At 51.2% G+C, this 16,418-nt stretch overlaps 1 protein-coding gene across 2 annotated transcripts in view; it reads right to left on the reverse strand.

The window, feature by feature from the left end:
* The window catches only part of ZMAT5 (zinc finger matrin-type 5), a 33,222-nt gene continuing 16,804 nt past the window's right edge, over positions 1–16,418 (reverse strand). For both annotated transcript variants that reach the window (XM_012805222.2, XM_023513327.1), the window contains exons 2-6: positions 15,647–15,801; positions 9,574–9,636; positions 8,194–8,274; positions 6,236–6,347; positions 1–340 (exon numbers count right to left, since the gene is read on the reverse strand). In XM_012805222.2, coding sequence (XP_012660676.1) covers positions 211–340; positions 6,236–6,347; positions 8,194–8,274; positions 9,574–9,636; positions 15,647–15,773 — 513 coding nt within the window. In that variant the 5' untranslated portion in view covers positions 15,774–15,801 and the 3' untranslated portion in view covers positions 1–210. The remainder of the gene's footprint in view (positions 341–6,235; positions 6,348–8,193; positions 8,275–9,573; positions 9,637–15,646; positions 15,802–16,418) is intronic.

Raw genomic sequence — 16,418 nt, forward strand, 5'->3', positions numbered from 1 at the left:
TGACAGACAGGACTTTATGAACATCTGGGAGGTTTCTCACCCATCCTCTCAAGACACCACATGAGGGAGGGTAGACAGGTGGAGGAGACTGAGGCTCTGGGGCCTCCGGAGCCTAGGCCAATAGTCTCAGAGGCTCCTTGAGCATAGCAGGAAGGGGGCTCAGCTTCTCCTTGGCTTCACTGTGACTGATGAGAGAACTGAGTAAGGGGCTCAGCCCCACTGGACTCTGGGTTGCAGGGGCCACCCCCCAGGAGGGGGTGCCCTCAGGGATGGGGGTAGCTCCTGAACTGGTGGCCAGCCCAAGGGGTACTGGAAGACAGTGGCTCTGATGGGTTGGACCCTAGAGAAAAGGAGAGGGGCAGAGAATTAGAATAGGGCACCGCCCAGGCTCACCTGCCCCCACCCCCCAAGCTGTGGAAAGGGTCAGCTGCCTACAAGACCTTTCTGGAAGGCTAAGCCTTGAAAACATGCAGACCCTTTGAGCTAGCAATCATACCTCTAAGAACTGAGCCCAAGGAACTAGTGGGGTTGTAGGCAGAGACTAAGCTATAGCAATGACCGTGAGACAATAGAAATAACCTTAGTGCCCACTTGTGGGGACTGATTAAACACATACGCACGTCCACAGCCGAGAACGCTATGCACCCTCTGTAAAAATTAAGTCAGATTTGTATGCACTGACAAGGAAAGACATACTATGTGAGTAGGGAGAAAAAAGCAGCTTATAAAATACTGTATATAGCATGATACTATTTTTGTTTAAAGATATATAAAATATATAAATGCATAAAAAAAAACCCTAGAAGACACAGAAAAATGTCAACAGTGGTTCTGAGTGGTGCAATTATGGGTGAATTTTTTACTTCTTTATACTTTTCAAAAGTTTTACAAGCATGCAAGCCTTTGAAATCAGAAAAAAATATTGTCTAAAATTTTTTTAAAAGCCTCATTTCTCATGCTACCCACTCTCCTCCTCCTCAAAGTTCATATCCCTTGGACCTCAGGGCCAATTTGAAGCCCTAGGACAGGCATCCTCTGTGCCCAGCCTGACCACCCTGACCTGAGGGGCGCAGGGAGGTTCAGAGGCAGTCTCCCCACCCCGCCACCTGCTTCATATCCTTCTGGACTCCAGCCCCACTTGGCCTGCCCTACAGGGCCTTTTTCAGGTTTGAAGCATTTTGATCCTCTGAGCACTTTGAACTTCCCTGGCTGCTCATCTGACCAGGGAGTGACAGGGTATCTATGCCACAGTGCCCAGAGCCCACCACTGACTAGGCCAGACATTGTGGCTTACAGAGAATCCTCAAGAATCCTTACTGGAGGCTCAGTGCCTGTAGCTCAAACAGCTAAGATGCCAGCCACATATACCAGAGCTGGCGGGTGTGAATCCTGCCAAAGAACAATGGCAACTACAAAAAAAAAAAAAAGCTGGGCATTGTGGCAAGCGCCTATAGTCCCAGCTACTTGGGAGGCTGAGGCAAGAGAATCACTTAAGCCTAGAGGTTGGAGGTTGCTGTGAGCTGTGATGCCAAAGCACTCTACCCAGGGCGACAGCTTGAGGCTCTGTCTCAAAAGAAAAAAAAAAAGAATCCTTACTAGAACCTCATTTTATAGATGAGACAACTGAGGTTTAAGAAGCCCATCATATGACCAAGTGACACTGTCAGGGTGGAGCAAAAGGGACTGGAATACAATCCACACATGGCTGCAGATACTTCTTCTCTCCCCTCAGCTCCCTCTGCCCCAGCAGCCCCCCACCCAGCCCTACTCCAGTGTTTGGGGAGGGGAAGCCCTGGCAGGCTTTTGAGCCCACTGGCTAGCCCTCTACTGAAGGGCCTGGGCCATCTGTGAGGTATGTGAAGGCCTCAGATCTCCAAGGTGCAGGTGGGGATGGGGGCCTGGGCTCAGAAGTCCTGGAAATGGCCCCGCTGCACTTAGACAGCCTGTCCCTCTCTGGGCCTATCTGGCCACACAGAGTCAAGGATTAGGGAGCCCTAGGTGCAGCCCTTAGGGCTTCCAGGTGTGAGAGGACAGGGACATCCCTTGCAGAATGGCTTGCTGCCTGCTGGAAAGTGCAGAAAGCAGCTCTTGACATGATTTATGGCACTAGGGAGATTTCATAAACTCCGCCAGCCGCAAGAAGAAGGGGGAGAGGTAGCCTCCACAGCTGCCGGAAGGGAGTGCCCCAGCTACCAGCCAAGCCTGGACTCCCCGCAGGACCACATGAACAGTGGGGCTCCCGCTGGGAGGGTGTGATCCTGGGAAGCCCCTTCCCCTGGGCTGTGGGCCCTTCCTTTAGAAAATGGGGCTGATTCCTGGGCAGCTAGGAGCTAGTTCCTGGGTTCACAGATCAGCCCAGAGCCCTGCCTGCCCTGAAGGCAAACCCTGTGTCTGCTCACACAATGGCACATGGCCAGGGCCCCAGACGTGAGTACACTCCTCTGGCCCCTGCACAGTAGACAGTGCAGGGACATTGAGGTTCATATGTGGCACTAACTACTCTGCTTGGGGCTTCTCTTGTGACCTGGTTGCCCTGTGTCCAAGGACAGGAGCAACTCTCTTCTATTTCCCCAGCTGTGGTCCTAATCAAAAGGAAACAAAGTCTGGGGAGGAGAATGGGCTGGAATGGCAGCCGGGGCCAGTGAGGGGTCCAAAAGGGGAGATTAAGAGGGATAAAGTCACAATCTGAAGCGCCAACAATGGAAAGCAGGGAAAAGCACTGGCCTCACTGGAGGATTAGTCCATGTCTGAGGCCAGCCCCTCCCTCCTGCCGGCTGCTCTTGGCAGATTCCTCAGGGTCAGTCTGCTGAGGGGAATAACAGTGTTGCCAGGCTGGGCTTTGTGGAGCTGCCATGTCCCTATATTTACAAGGAGGGCTGGCTTGGCCTGGGGGCTCTGCTCAGCCTATGGGTCTTGGATCCCTCAAGTTGAGGTGGCCCAAGCAGCCATCCATAGAGAAGAAGGTTGACACCCACAGAGAAAGAGGAGCTGCTCCAGGTCTCCAGAGCAGTACCCACAAGGGCCCCCTGCACTAACACCCAGGGAATAGTTATCCAGGCTGGGGTCCCTGCTCCCTTAAATGCCCAATCATGCTGTCAACATGTGCTGGGCCCCCCAAGCCTACTCAGGCTATGAGGGGGATATCAGGGGCTGGAAAGATTGATGTCTTAGCAGAAGCTTCCAGGATTAAGTCTGGCTTTGCCAGGCAAAGAGGTGGGAGGCAGTTTCTGGCAGAGGAAACAGCATGCACAAGGTGCCCTGAAATTACAAATGACTGCCACATCTAAGAAGCTGCCAAGTGTCCACTGCAACTGATAGAGAGGCCAGTTGTAAGAGATGAGAAGGTGACCCCACCAACGGGAAGTACAGGAAGCAGGGGACGGCAAGGGGTCCTTAGAGCCATGGGGTGGAGGAATGAACTGTAGGGGAGAGGGGAGGTGAGATCAAGGGGGGGGGGCTGTGGCTGGCCAGGAAGGCCACAGAGGGCACTGTGCCTGCAGGACTGCTTCCCGGTTGAAGTGGGGTACAGGAACACACTGAGATGGCCTGGGACTTGAATCTACTTCCTCCCCTGAGTTGCACAGAGTGGAGCCATGAATGTAGGGGCAGGAGTCAAAGCCTGGTGCCCAGGGAACAGGAATAGGGGTCATGTTTCCTGAGACCAGCCAGCAGGGAGAGGGCTCTGGAAACTTAAGGCAACAATGACAAAAATAAGAATAAAGTCACAGTGGTGCCTGTAGCTCAGTTGGCAAGGGTGCCGGTCACATACATCTAGGGTGGCGGATTCAAACCCAACGTAGGTCTGCTGGGCAACAATGACAACTACAACCAAAAAATATCTGGGCATTGTGGCAGGCCCTGTAGTCCCAGCTACTTGGTAGGCTGAGGCAAGAGAAATCGCTTAAGCCCAAGAGTTGGAGGTTACTGTGAGCTATGATGCCACAGCACTCTACCCAGGATGACAGCTTGAGGCTCTGTCTCAAAACAAAAACAAAAACAAAAGAATAGGCTCAGCACCTGTGGCTCAAGTGGCTTAAGGCACCAACCACATACACCTAAGGTGGTGGGTTCAAATCCAGCCCGGGCCCGCCAAACAATGACAGCTGCAACCAAAAAATAGCTGGGCATTGTGACGGATGCCTGTGGTCTCAGCTACTTGGGAGGCAGAGGCAGGAGACTCGCTTGAGCCCAGGAGTTGGGAGGTTGCTGTGAGCTGTGATGCCACAGCAGTCTACCCAGGGGGACAGCTTGAGGCTCTGTCTCAAAAAAAAAAAAAAAAAAGAATAAAGTCACCTCATTTCCAAAACCCTTCTTCTCAAATCCAGACAGGCTTGCTCCACCCAGACTAATTCATCTTGGCTCTGAGCCCTCAGGAGGCAGGTGGCCAGGCAGGTGGGCACAGAGAACAAGTAGCTGTTGAGAGAGAAACACTGTATTCTCTGGAGGATGCCAGGCTGGGTGCCAGAAGGAGGAGGCTAGAAAGGCAGGGCTCAGACCCCTAAGAGCTGAGGGTGGACCTCAGCTGTAGACTCTATTCCAGTCTGAACATGGTGGCAGAGGCAGCTTGGGGTCTAGACAGAGCAGAGACCCAGCTCTCTCTCAAGTGAAGGCAGTTAGTGTGTGAACAGGACAGCCACAAACATCCTGGAGAAGTTATGATTCCTCAGCTGTGCAGTGGGGGTACCAGTCTCCCTAAGTGTCCAGGGCTGAGTGCCAGGCACATTGTGAGCACCAAACCCAACTGTCATGTGGTCACCACCTCTACTTGTGACTCAAGCCAGTCACTCAGCCTCAGCTCCTCCATCTTGTTCCCTAGTTCTCCAAATCTCATATTTATAGTGCCTTGTGTTAGATAGCACTGGGACACATCTGTCTGTCACCCAGGCAGGGACCTCGGGGCACCCATCTCTATCCCAGCCACTGACGCTCACTCTAGTCCAGCCAAAGTGTTTCCCTGAACTCTTGTCACAGGCCCAAGAGGTACCCAGATCTGTGTCATGAACTTCTGGCGGAGGATACCACAGAACCAGAGCAGGGAGGATCATGGCCAGGGTAACACAGTAAAGGGCAGAGAGAGTATGGGGCCCACAGAGGTCCAGGTCCAAGGAGAGCTCTCTAGATGGCTTCTGAAGGCCCATGCCTTCTGATGCATGGGGTGCAGGATGTGCATCCTTGCATGGTAGTCAGTCCCAGGGGGACATCCATATGACCAAAGTCACAACCCCTCAGACAGGACCACAGGAGGGGACATCATACTCCAACATTTGAATCAGTCTTTTAAGGCTGGGGTACAAAAATTGGGCACAGACTTAAAGGTAAATAAAAGTAATTTTAAAATATCTTAACTATTTCCTTTCCCTGGGGGATGGGGAAGACAAGAAGCTCTGCCCTGTACAAACCTGTCTCAAGTACTACATAGCTCTGTGAGCACCTCTGGCCTCATCTCCCCCACTCCTTCCCTTCAACACCTGCTGCAAGGGCCCAACAGCCCCAGGTTTGGTTTTAGCTGTGATGCTGTTTTGACTTTGGAGGATCAGCCTGCCCCTGTGCCTTGATCTGCTGACATGAAGTGTCAGCTGAGTCCCTCCCATCAAAGAGGAGGACCAGAGATGGCACTCAGTACAGCCCGGACTCAGTGCACTCCCCAAGCAAGAAGTGAAGGGCGCCCTGTCCACTTCAGAGCACCTGGAGTGCTAGGTCCACCCCCAGATCCTTTCCTAAGGGTAACAGTGGGATAATAACCTTGTTGTCACACTTCAATCCTGAATCTGCCTTTTCCTAGCTATGTACTCTTGCACAAGTCACACTCCTCCTGTAAGCCTCAGTTTTCCCTCCTACAGGGCCCTACAGGGGATAGTGGGTAGCACAGTGACTGGCACACTGGGGGCTCAGGAAACATAGCTCAGACCCAGTCCTCTAGCAATGGACTTGAGGATGAGTCAAATATGCTTGGCTACCTGCCTTCCCTTCAGCCAGCCCAGACTTCTGTAAGGGGTTAAGCTATGGGGAATAGGCACTTTCAAAAACACACAACTCAGCCTCTGGCTAGGGCTTGGGAACCAACATGGCCCCTCAGAGAGCTCTGTGAGATCTGTGTCTGGCCCCTGGGCCTAGGCAGTTCTCAGAGATTCTTCAGCTTCAGGAAGGCAGGTAGGGGTCTTGCTCTTGGAGGGTGTAGGAGGAGGGGACCCACAGGGCCGAGGGTGTAGGAGGAGGGGACCCATAGGGCCTGTACCTGCTGCTTGGTGCTGAGCTAAGCCGCTTAGCTCTCTTCTCCAGCCAGTCCTCCACATGGCCTTCGGGGAGCTCGGCAGTGTCCTGTGGCCACTCCCTGACCCGCCTCTCCTCTGGGAGTGATAAGGAGACAAAGGCAAGTGAGGGATATACTCATGCCCACCTGGATCCTACCCTTCCACAAAGCCCTAGGCTGCTGCAGAAACCTTTCAGGAGGACATAGGCTGGGAAGCCTGGAGCAGAGCTGCTGACTTGTCCCCACTATGCTGCCACCTCCTCAGGCCATCTGCACACCCAGTACTCTGAGCCTCACTCTGTTTCCACATCAAATGGAGATAGCACCAGACTGGCTGCCTCCCAACCTTTTGGGAACTTGGAGAGACAAGATGGTGCCTATAAGAAGCCTGGCCTTTGGGGCATGGGGAGGCAGCACAGGCTGTAGAACAGGGTTGAATCTCGGTTCTTCCATCTGCTTCCTGGGCAGAGTAATGAGCCTCAATTTTCCTGGTTTATCTTATCACAGCAAAAAGAATTGCTCAGTGAATTAAAACCAAGCAACGAATGGAGTTCACATGAGCTAGGCTTTGGGCTAACACCGTGTGGGCAATTACGTTTGACTACTTAGAACACTCCTTTCAAGGGGTTAAGCCATGTGCCCAGGTTACAGGTGACATGGTAGAGCCAGGACTGTCTAAGCTGCCAGTTGGGCCACACCTCTGTTCCTAGCCCCCTCAGGCCTGTCACTAACCCTGTCTCTATCAGGTGTCATCTCTAGTTCTAGACTCCTTGCGTGTGCTCTCCCCACCACAGGCTAGCCATTCCCTGAGAGCCACAGCCAGCAAAGATCTGGAGATGCCACTGCTGCCAGGACTCACTGCCTGGCCCCATAAGGCCTCACTTCCACCCAGGGAAAGCTCCTGGAAACCCTGTGTTGGTGCCGGGGCTGTAGCCACACTGCCACCACTATCAGGTTCCCAAAGCAGGGAACAGCCTGCCAGCTCTGCCCACAGGGGGATGAGGATAAAGGTGAAGCTTTCCCAGACACTTGCTGGTTACCTGAGGCTAACTGGACAGAGAAGCATGAGTGGTGGCCCTCAAAGACCTAGAGTGGGCCTCTAACTTGCTGCAGGGCACACACAAAGACTGTGTCCTTATTCTCAAATAGAAGTGGGAAGTGGGCTGGGAGTGGTAGCTGGCACCCATAAACCTAGCACTCTGAGAAGCTGAGGCAGGTGGATTGTATGAACTCACCACTGAGCTAGAGCGAGACCCCATCTCTAAAAAATAGCCGGGTGCTGTGGTGGGTGCCTGTTGTCTCACCTACTAGAGAGGGTGGGGCAAGAGAATCACTTTGAGCCCAAGAGTTTAAGGTTGCTGTGAGCCACTCTATGAGGATGACAAAATGAGACACTGTCTCAAAAAAAAAAAAAAAAAAAGAAGTGAGAACTGAATTTCCCAAAGGCAGACAGGCCAGTTTCCATGGAAGCGGAACTTGCCCTTCCCTAGAATCACCAGGCTATGAGATTCCTGATGGTGGGGAAAGTGCTTTCTTCATCCCCTTGTCCCAGAGCATCACTCTGTGGGGACTCAGTATGTTTCTTTCTTTTTTTTTTTTTTTCAGTATGTTTCTTCATTGGGGGCCTGAGTATATCTGTGAAGGACTTCGAGGGCAGCCACAAGGCCAGGTGAGGCTGAAGCATAATCCTCAGGGCTCTTGGGCAAGAAGCCATGTATAGTTCTCTTTCAGAGAACACAGCCTCAAGCTTGTCTAGTCATGTCTAGGCCATTTAGAGGTTATTACTGATACCCTCCCCAAACCAGGCTCCCAGTCATGCTAAGTAGCCCTTGGCCTACCCTACAGAGCTGCTGGCTGCCAATGAGGGAGAGGTGGGAGGCACAAAGCAGCTCCCCTGTACCCCATACCCTCCCAACTAGCCCAGGGTACCCCCTGAGACACACCTTCCACCTGGATACTCAGCTCCTGCAAGTCACGCTCTGACATGTGGGAAAATCTGCAGTTGGAGCCAAAGTCACACTGGCCTGTGACAGAAAGACAGAATTACATGCTGCTCCCACCGTGAGCTAAGAGGCACCTTGATGAGGGGCCCCAGTGGTTTTAGGGGCAGGGCTTTAGGACCTAAAGAGTAGCAATCCTAGCCCAGAATGAAAAATTGGGACTCTCTGGCCCCCTCTACACTCAGCTGGCAGAGCAACCTATCTGATCCACATGCCCTGCTCATGACCTTTCCCTGGAAGCCCTTTGGTTGGGGGTCACAGCCAACCAAATTCTATCATGATTGGGCCCCATGAGCCTCTGCAGGCTGTCTCTCATCACCAGCCCCACCACTCCATGTCTCAATGAACTACATGTGGATCCCTGAAAGGTCATGCTTCCTCTCTCCACTCCAGGCCATGGCACATGCTGTTCCCCTGCCCGCCCACTGCCTCACCTCAGCAGTTGGGAATGCTCCTCAGGAAGGCTTCAATGGCAGCTTTGCCAAGATGATACCAAAGTCTGGGGTGGCCTCAGTTTCAACCAGGGATAACAAAATGTATCCTAACCCAGTGAATCTACCAGTGGTGTATTCACATCAAGGTGAAGTCTGTTAGGAGCCCCATCTATAGGCCTGGTGCCTGTAGGCAGCCACCTTTTCGAAGCAAACATGACCATTCACCCATCTTCTCTAGCTCAACAGCAGCATGTAGGGACATTTTTGTCCCCAGTGCTAAGCTCCCTTACAGACCATGTGAATCATCGTGGTTTTCCTCTTTGCCTTGTCTGTTAGGAAGCTCAGGGCCAAACCCTTAGAAAGTACACAGGACCTCTTGGACAAATACAGAGGGGACTGTTCTCCTAGTTTTGTCTTATTTTCCCTACCACTACTTACCTTTGTTTCCTGTACTTACTGAGGTTTTTATCTCTTTGAACTATACACATTTTAAGCTGAATATTGAGCAGTTTAATCAACACCTTGGTTCTGATTCTGAACTTCCTCAGATCGTTGGACTTATTACTATCTCCAGCCCTGCCTGTAGGAGGCCATGGAGCAAGTCAGGCTCCTAGACTAACTTAATCAGCCAGTCTTTTATGCTCATCAGTGTCTCCCAGATGTAGCTGCAATCTCCTAGTGCTGACTTACACCAAGCAGCTGATTAAATCACTCTAGGTCTGAAGAGCTGTGGGCTAGGCCCTGGCAAGTCCTAAAACACAACCTCTGGGAAAGCCCTACAGGTGGAGCCATGGCTACAAAGTGGGCTCAGATACTCTACAGAGGTCCTGGCAAGACAGACTGTCATTGCAGGTCCCTACAGGGACCAGAGCTGAACAGAACACTTTACCTGTCAGTAAAAACTTCCTGCAGGGCCGTTTATTCTGCTCATCCTGCAAGATGGCAGCTGCATCTACAAGAGAAGATAAGGGTTGGGTTCAGACACTCTACCAAGGGCAGTGGGAGGTGGTAGAGACTCACAGAGTCATGGACACAACAGTGTGAAAGGAAAAGAGTTCCCTAGGCCAGGCACGGTGGCTCACACCTGTAATCCTAGAACTCTGAGAGTCTGAAGTAGGACAATCGCTTAAGCTCAGGAGTTCAAGATCAGCCTTAGTAAGAGTGAGACCCTGTCTCTACTTAAAATAGAAAAAAATTAGCCAGGCACAGTGGTGTGCACCTGTAGTCCCAGCTACTCAGGAAGCTGAGGCAGAAGGATCTTTTGAGCCCAAGAGTTTAAGGTTGCAGTGAGCTATGATGACACCACTGCACTCTAGCCAGGGCAACAGAGTGAGACACTGTCTCAAGAAAAAAATAAAGAGTTCTCCATCCACAGAGGAGTGTAAAGAGATGAAGGACAGCCATAGGTGGGTTTACTGGGCAGAGGGTGTGAGCTGCAGGTAACCTCAGCCCTTCCCCCCTGCCAAGGACCAGCCAAAGGCAAGAACCAGGTTTCAGGTTAGAGGTTCTCAACTTTGCACAATGGAATCACCTGGGAAGTGTTGTTTTGTTTTTCTTTTAGTTCTGGCACCATAGGACCTCTCTGTGTTGTCTTTGCAATTTCCTGTGATTCTATAATTGTTTCAAAATAGAATACAAAAAAAAAAAAAAAATCTAAATAAATCCTGGAGCCCAGAAAGCCCATCAGCCAAACCCAGGGTCCAGCAATTGTTCCACAGATATGACTGCAATCTCTGCTTTCTGTTTGCCCTCCTTCTACCAGCTGTGAAGTGCTCAGGCCCAGACCAGCCACCATCCAGGACAGGACTTTTTCTTTTTTTTTTTTGGCAGTTTTTTTGGCCAGGGCTTGGTTTGAACCCACCATCTCCATCATATGGGGCTGGCGTCCTACTCCTTTGAGCCTTAGGCGCCGCCCCTAAAGACAGGACCTCTTGGCAATCACTGTGATTGTGATCAGAAATTGGTGTGAAAACCCAATCACACTTGGTTTTCTCTGATTTTTCCTACTTTTATTTTCATCATATGGTTATGGTTTTAGATTTCAGTAGCCAAAGCATCAATCAGTGAGTAAAGTGAGTAAAATCTAAGGATGGTGACTCAGAGGCTCTGATATCCACCGTGGGGAGAGAGGAGAGGCCAGTCCTGGCTGGACATTTGCCCATCATCTTTTCTACAAGGTTAAAGAAAGATCTTGGGCTCTGGAGTCCAGGAAACCTGAACTCAAATCTCAGTTACATGTGACCACAAGCAAGCTGCTTAATCTCTCCAAGTCTCAGTTTCCCCATATGTAAAATGGGATGAAAATACCCACCTAGCAAGGTTGATGTGAAAATTTAGTAAGATAATGAATGGAGAGCATGTGGTAGAGGAAGCCCATGGTTTCCCAACCTTGGTGGCACATTAGAATTACTGGGAAAGTGACAAAAACAAGTCTCTGGGGCAGAGGACTGACTCTGCACCATGTTCCGTGGGTGGTACTATGTGAAGTCAGGACTGAGCAAGAACTCAGCAAATGGCAGCAGTTCTTGCTTGTTTCTTTTCTTGCTTCGTTTTGGTTGTTTGTTTTTGAGACAGAGTACCCTGGTGTCAGCCTAGCTCACAGCAACCTCAAACTCCTGGGCTCAAAAGATCCTCCTGCCTCAGCCTCCCAAGTAGCTGAGACTATAGGTGCCTACCATGATACCCAGCTAATTTTTTCTATTTTTAGGAGAGATGGGGTCTCACTCCTATGCAAGCTGATTTCAAACTCCTGAGCTCAAGCAATCCACCTGCCTTAGCCTCCCAGAGTACTGGAATTACAGGCGTGAACCACTGCTCCTGGCCTTCATTTCTTTCTTTCTTTTTTTTTTTTTTTTCTTTTTTGAGACAGAGTCTCACTTTGTCCCTCTTGGTAGAGTGCTGCAGCATCACAGCTCACAGCAACCTCAAACTGTTAGGCTTAAGTGATTCCCTTGCCTCAGCCTCCCAAGTAGCTGGGACTACAGGCACTCACCACAACGCCTGGCTATTTTCAGAGACGAGGTCTCGAGCTGGCTCAGGCTGGTCTTGTACCTATGAGCTCAGGTAATCCGCCTGCCTTGGCCTCCCAGAGTGCTAGGATTACAGGTGTGAGCCACTGTGCCTGGCCCCAGCCTTCATTTCTTAAATTATTTTTAATTTTTAAATTATACAGACACAATCCCACTACTGATCAGCTTGGGAATTTTGACCATTTCTAACCTGGGTGGGTTCACCTCTCCTTAGACAACCTCTGGTCCCCAGCTCCCAGGAGGTCACCATACCGTTGCTGAACTTAGTGTGGACACCTGATCAGCACAGAAAATTACAGACCAGAACTCCTGGGCTCCAGCAACTCTACCACAAGGTGCCTCCCCAAAGTCTGTGTGGTCTCTCAGGGTGAGAGGGAGCCCTAAGGCAGCCTCTTTTTTTTTTTTTTTTTGCAGTTTTGGCCGGGGCCAGGTTTAAACTTGCCATCCCTGGTATATGGGGCCAGTGTCCTATTCCTTGAGCCACAGGCACCACCCCTAAGGCAGCCTCTTGAGGAAGGAGAAAGAGCTCATGTTCAGCATGGCCCCAGCAGCCCCTTTGCAGAGCTATTCTAAGGACTGAACATGGTTGGGATGTGAGCAGACGCTAAGGACACCGCTGCCTCTCAGTAACTAGGATAATAGGCACACACCACTGTGCCTGGCTCTTGTTTCGTTTCTTCTTCACAAACCCACTGAGTAGCACTAACATCCTCATTTTCCAGAGGGGAAAAGTGATGTTCAGATAGAAGTGATCTGCCCAAGGGCACAGTCAAGGAGTGGCAACACCTTGATGTATGCAAATCTGAAGTGCCTCCCCTTCCCCCCCCCGGAAGCTGCTGAGGTCCCAGCGTCAGGGTGAATGGCTGATGTCCGTGTGGACTCCTCCCTTCCCCAGGGCAAGGCAGCTGGTAGCTGGGTGGCTTCACAAACCACCTGGCAGGGTTGGGAGTTGGGTATCAGAAGACTCATGCCCAGGAGGCCTGGCAGAGCTGTGGGTGGGGCCAGCAGGGTAGGGCAGGGTCATCTGTCAGTACTGGGCTTATCAGACTCAGCCTGCCCAGCTGGTGTTTTTGGACACTACTGTCTGCCTCACCTGCCAGCCCCCCAGAGGAGAAGGGCTGGTGGAGGGTATGTGGATGTTGCCAAGGATACCCTCCCACCCCTGAGGCTAGGACAACTGAACCTGGCATGGGACTGAGCCTGAGTCCTAGACAAAGGGCCCTGGCTGGGTGGCTCAGTGTAGGTAAAGAGTTCCAGGCTGCCCAGCTCCCCCATCCACACATCGAAATCACTAGATAGCTTTTCAAGTAGATGGATACCCGGACCTATCCCTTTCTCTGGTTCTGCTTTAATTCATTAGAGGGGGAGAGCATCAGAATTGTTTAAAGCTCTTTAGTAACTCTGAAGTGCACCCAGGATTGAGAACCCCCAGCTTGGGCCTTGTACAAGGAAGCCTCTGCTCCTTCTCCTCTGCTTGGCATTCAAGGCTGCTTGTGATCTGACCCTACTGGTCCTTTTCCCTTCATCTCCTGATATTAACACATGCCCTTGGTGCCCAATGTTAGTTTGCTCATTCATTCAGACATTTATCTAACAAACATTTACTGAGCACATCCTGGGTGCCAGGCACCATGCGAGGATGAGGATTTAGGTGGAGAACAAGTCAAAGCTGGTCCTTCCTTCTGGTCCAACAGTCACACTAATCCATGTGGATATAAGGGTAAATATCTAGCACATAGCCAAATGACCTGACTGGCCCAGGGGTCAGGAAGGACAGTGGGAAGGACACACTTGCAGTAGGGACAGTACGTGCAACAGTACACACAGTGGCCAGTGTGGCTGCAGCTGGGAGGGAGAGGTAGGTGGGGCATGGCGGCCTAGGTAGGATGGGGCTCTGCCCAGAACACATTGTGGTAACTGGGTGCTAGGTCTCTTAGAAGAGGAGCCCTGTTTTATCTACCTTTGAATGTTCAGAGCCAGTCTGGGAGCCAAGGACGTGCTGAATGGATGAGCCCAGAGACAAAGACCTGAGGCGATCCTTTTGAGGATCCTTGGGCACTGTTCCTACTTAGTAAACACTTACTGTGCCATCACCTACCATGAGATTACTGAGCCTGTCATGTCCCTTGTGAGCTGCATATTGTGGTCACACGGTTAGTGAGACCCTCACTTTGACACCTTAGGACTGACCTAGGCAGCCTTGCTCCAGGGCCCATGCTTGTCCTGACGATAGCTGATGGACCATCAGCCCTTCTGAGGGCTAAAGGACTTGGCCTAGGCAACAAAGGTAGGAGCAGAGCAGGAGTGAGTAGAGCCTAGGCTGGGGTACAAGGTGCCTCCCTAAAGTCTGGGTAGTCTCTCAGGGTGAGAGGGAGCCCTAAGGCAGCCTCTTGAGGAAGTGGAAAGAGCTCATGTTCCAGTGTGGCCCCAGCAGCTCCTTTGCAGAGCTATTCTAAGGATTGAACATGGTTGGGATGTGAGCAGACACTGAGGACACTAAGGACCCAGTAGCCTAGTGGCTCTACTAATTTTACCTTTTCTGTAAGTAAGGCCTGGATTCTGGGACCTAGCCATTCTCAGCTAAGAGTCTGGGACTACAAGCAAGTACCAAGGTGACCTTGGCCTAGCCCAATGCACAATCATGGCCACTGCAGGATTTGGGCAGCAGCAAGCCTTTGTCTAACACAAGGGTCAGAGGCCTCCCAGGACCCTTGGCGATCCCCTGCCCCTGAATTATGCCTTTGTAGCCACTCCTAGCCCCAGCCATGCCCAGTCTGGCCACTGTCTCTCACCCAAGCCTCTGAGTCTCAGCTTCCTGATCTGAACCAGGGAGACTCTAGGAAGGCTTTAAAAATACCTCACCTGATCCCCACCCTAAGTAAACCTGCCTCTGAGGGTGGGGTCAGAGGATCAGTTTTTTTTAAAGATCTCCAGAGGATCTTAACTCCTAGCCAAGGTTGTCTGACTCAGGGAGTTACCAAGAGAAGCAAATGACAAACCATGGAGAGTGTGTGGCATGCAGCAGGCACTCAGTAAATGCTCATTCCCATCTCATGAATTCTTTCAACCAGAGAACTCTCTCCCTGTCCCCTTCTCCTCCCTTCTTGGCTACTGGGACTTTGTTCCTTCCTTCTAGGATCTTAGCCCTGTCTCAGAATCCTGCTCCTCAACCTGTGGCGCACTGGCCCCACCCAGGCTTGTTCCAGAAGCTCCTCATCTTCCCTCACCTCACTGCCAAGCTCCCACCCTTTCAACTCTATGCCTGCCCAGCCATGGTCTTGAACTCCCTGGCTATTCCTCAATGTGCATGTCTAGTGAAGTCATGCTGTAGCACAGACCCCCTCATTGGGACCCTCCTGAGGCAGCAGAGTTAATGCTGTCATGCATAGGTCTGGTCATATCAGCTACTGCCTAAAGCCCTTCAAAAGCTGCCCTCTGCCCTTGGGACAAGCTCTTACCCACCCCCACCCCCACCAGTACTTTACCATGGCTTCTGCAGTCCTGAAGCTGTTCTGCTTAAGAGCCAGCTTCAGTCCTACCATTCTCCCCTTGCTAGCTCTGTCCAGCAATCCTCCACCCTGAGAGCTCCTGGTACTTTGCTTATAGCTGCCTGCTTTTCTGCAAACCCTCTTCCCAGATGATGTGGCTAGCTTTCCCCCATATTTCAGCTATTGGCTCAGACCTCCTCCAAGAAGCCTTCTACCTGCTTCAAGTATCCTGAGAGCCCTGGCAGGTGCCAAGGTCATCAGAGAAAGATGCTCATATTCCAGCCTGCTCTTCTGAGGGTCTCAATGGCCCAAGCCTCCCACTCTTTTGATCCTCGAACAGCCTAGACCCAGACTGTCACTGACCCACAATGTTCTCTGTCTGCCAATAAGAAAGATCAGAGATCAGAATTCCATAAGCCTGGCTACCAAGCTGGAGGACACCCACCTCGGAACATGTCATACCAGACCTTCTTGGCCTTGAGGTGCTGCAGTCCATTCAGGTGTTTCTTTCGGTTATGGAGGTTGTCCTGGAAGGAGCGGTCGCAGTAGTCACAGAAGTATCGCTTCCCCATGGCCACCTACACTAGGTGCTACTGCCACCTGGGAAGTCACAGAGCACTTGATCTGACCATTGGAAAAACACCACACACCAAAGCCCTGGACACCCCCAGTCTACCCCAAGTACTCACTGAGGGCCAGGCCTAAGCCAAGGTTCCACATCCATGTGCCCTGCCCCATGAAGAATGTCTGGCCTAAAAGGTGTCATTCCACAGGAATCTTTTAACAATTCTGATATCCAATGCCAACCCAGAGCAGGTAAAGGAAAACCTCAGTGAGTCCCAAGCACTGGTATATTTTAAAGCTCACCAGGTAATTCTAACATGTAGCTAAGCTAGAGAACTACCACCTTATACCATCTGACCAGCATCTAGTCTCCTACCACACCTCTGACCCCCTCCCTATTCTCTCCATGCTAGCCACACCAGCCTCCTCTGGGCATGTGTACCTGCTGTTCCCTCGGCCTGAGTGTTCTCCCCAAGAGACCTGCCACACTCACTCACCTAACACCTTCAATCTATATTCAAAAATACTGCTCCTCAGTCATTTACTGTGACTTTATTTAAAATAGCAGAACATACCACTTAGCTTCTTTTATTTCATGCTTTCTTTTTCCTCATAGCACTATCACCTGAAGTCATAAGTTACTTGTTATTTTA

This window comes from Otolemur garnettii, unplaced genomic scaffold (assembly GCF_000181295.1).
Source record: "Otolemur garnettii isolate 467f Iridium unplaced genomic scaffold, OtoGar3 scaffold00038, whole genome shotgun sequence".
NCBI classification, from domain to species: domain Eukaryota; kingdom Metazoa; phylum Chordata; class Mammalia; order Primates; family Galagidae; genus Otolemur; species Otolemur garnettii.